General features: G+C 38.3%; 1 protein-coding gene across 1 annotated transcript; it reads right to left on the reverse strand.

The window, feature by feature from the left end:
- Window positions 1-269: 269 nt before the first annotated feature.
- On the reverse strand, window positions 270-1,202 carry Or4c29 (olfactory receptor family 4 subfamily C member 29). The gene is given in 1 exon segment (NM_001001060.1): window positions 270-1,202. A coding segment is annotated over 1 exon segment (933 nt).
- Window positions 1,203-1,436: the final 234 nt, after the last annotated feature.

The following is a 1,436-nucleotide window of genomic DNA, read 5'->3' on the forward strand; positions in this document are numbered from 1 at the left end:
ACAGACACAAGTGTGTTAGAACAGAAAGGATGGAGAGTGAGAAACACAGAATAAAACATGAACAAAAAAATCGTGTCTTCATATCTACTTATATTTCATGCTTTATCCCATGACATAAAATTAACTCAAAACTGTGTTTCATTTTGTCTCTTTACTATATGAACTTATAATCCTCATGCCCTAAGAAGTTAGTATATTAAACATTAATAAAAACAATGTTATTAACTTCTAATTTAATGCAAATTATAAAAATAGACTGGCGACCTCATTTACTTTCTATCCTCTGAGACCACTCTCTTTCTCCATAATTTCTTCATGGCATTTTTCACCTCTGCATTCCTCAGTGTGTAAATCAGAGGATTAAGCAAAGGTGTCCCAATTGAATAAAATGTAGCTATCATCTTGTCCATAGGAAATGTTGTTGCAGGGCGTGTGTATATAAAGATACAAGGTCCAAAGAAAAGAATGACCACAATAATGTGGGATATGCAGGTGGATAGGGCTTTCCTCCTCCCCTCAGCACTGTGGTTTCTTAGGGAACGAAGAATAATGACATAGGAGACCATCAGCATGAGGAAACTCACTGTACAAATGGCGCCACTGTTGGACACCAGAAGCAGGTTGATCATATATGTATCTGAACAGGCAAGTTTCAATAGTGGCTGCAAGTCACAAAAATAATGATCAATCTCATTGGGACCACAGAAGGGCAAACTCAAGGCCAGAAATATCTGCACTAAAGAATGCACACAGGATCCCACCCAGGCTATGGCCACCAACATTCCACAGACCCGGCGGCTCATGATGGTCATATAATGTAGGGGCTTGCAGATGGCCACATAGCGATCCACAGCCATGAGAATGAGGATAAAGATTTCCAGACAGCCAAAGAAATGAAATGTAAAGACTTGGATTATGCACTCAGTGAAAGAGATAGAGGCTTGCTTCAGAAGGGAGTCCACAATTGTTCTAGGGGCTATGGTTGTAGAGAAGCAAGTGTCAGACAAGGATAAGTAGAACAAGAAGAAGTACATGGGACTCCCAAGGGCCTGGCTTGTCTTGATGGTAGCAATGATCAGCAAGTTACCCAGTAATGTCCCCATGTAAAAAAGCAAAAATACAACAAATAGGACTTTCTTCCTAAAAGGATCCTGTGTCAAACCAAGTAGAATGAACTCAGTCACATTGTTATTCAGCCACATTGTTTCTCATTAGTGATCAGATATCATTAATGTAAAACACCTTATCTGAAAAAAAGAAAAAGACATTAATTTTGAGGTTGGCATATGATGTTATGGAGCATTTTAAGCAAAAGTAGCCCTCATTAAAGATATTCTGTCTGTTATTTTTTAAAAGATTTATTTATTTGTTTTCTGTAAGTGTACAAGTACATTGTTGATGTTTTCAGACACACCCGGAGAGGGCATCAGATCACA

This window comes from Rattus norvegicus, chromosome 3 (genome assembly GCF_021556685.1).
Source record: "Rattus norvegicus strain SHRSP/BbbUtx chromosome 3, alternate assembly SHRSP_T2T, whole genome shotgun sequence".
Lineage (NCBI taxonomy): Eukaryota > Metazoa > Chordata > Mammalia > Rodentia > Muridae > Rattus > Rattus norvegicus.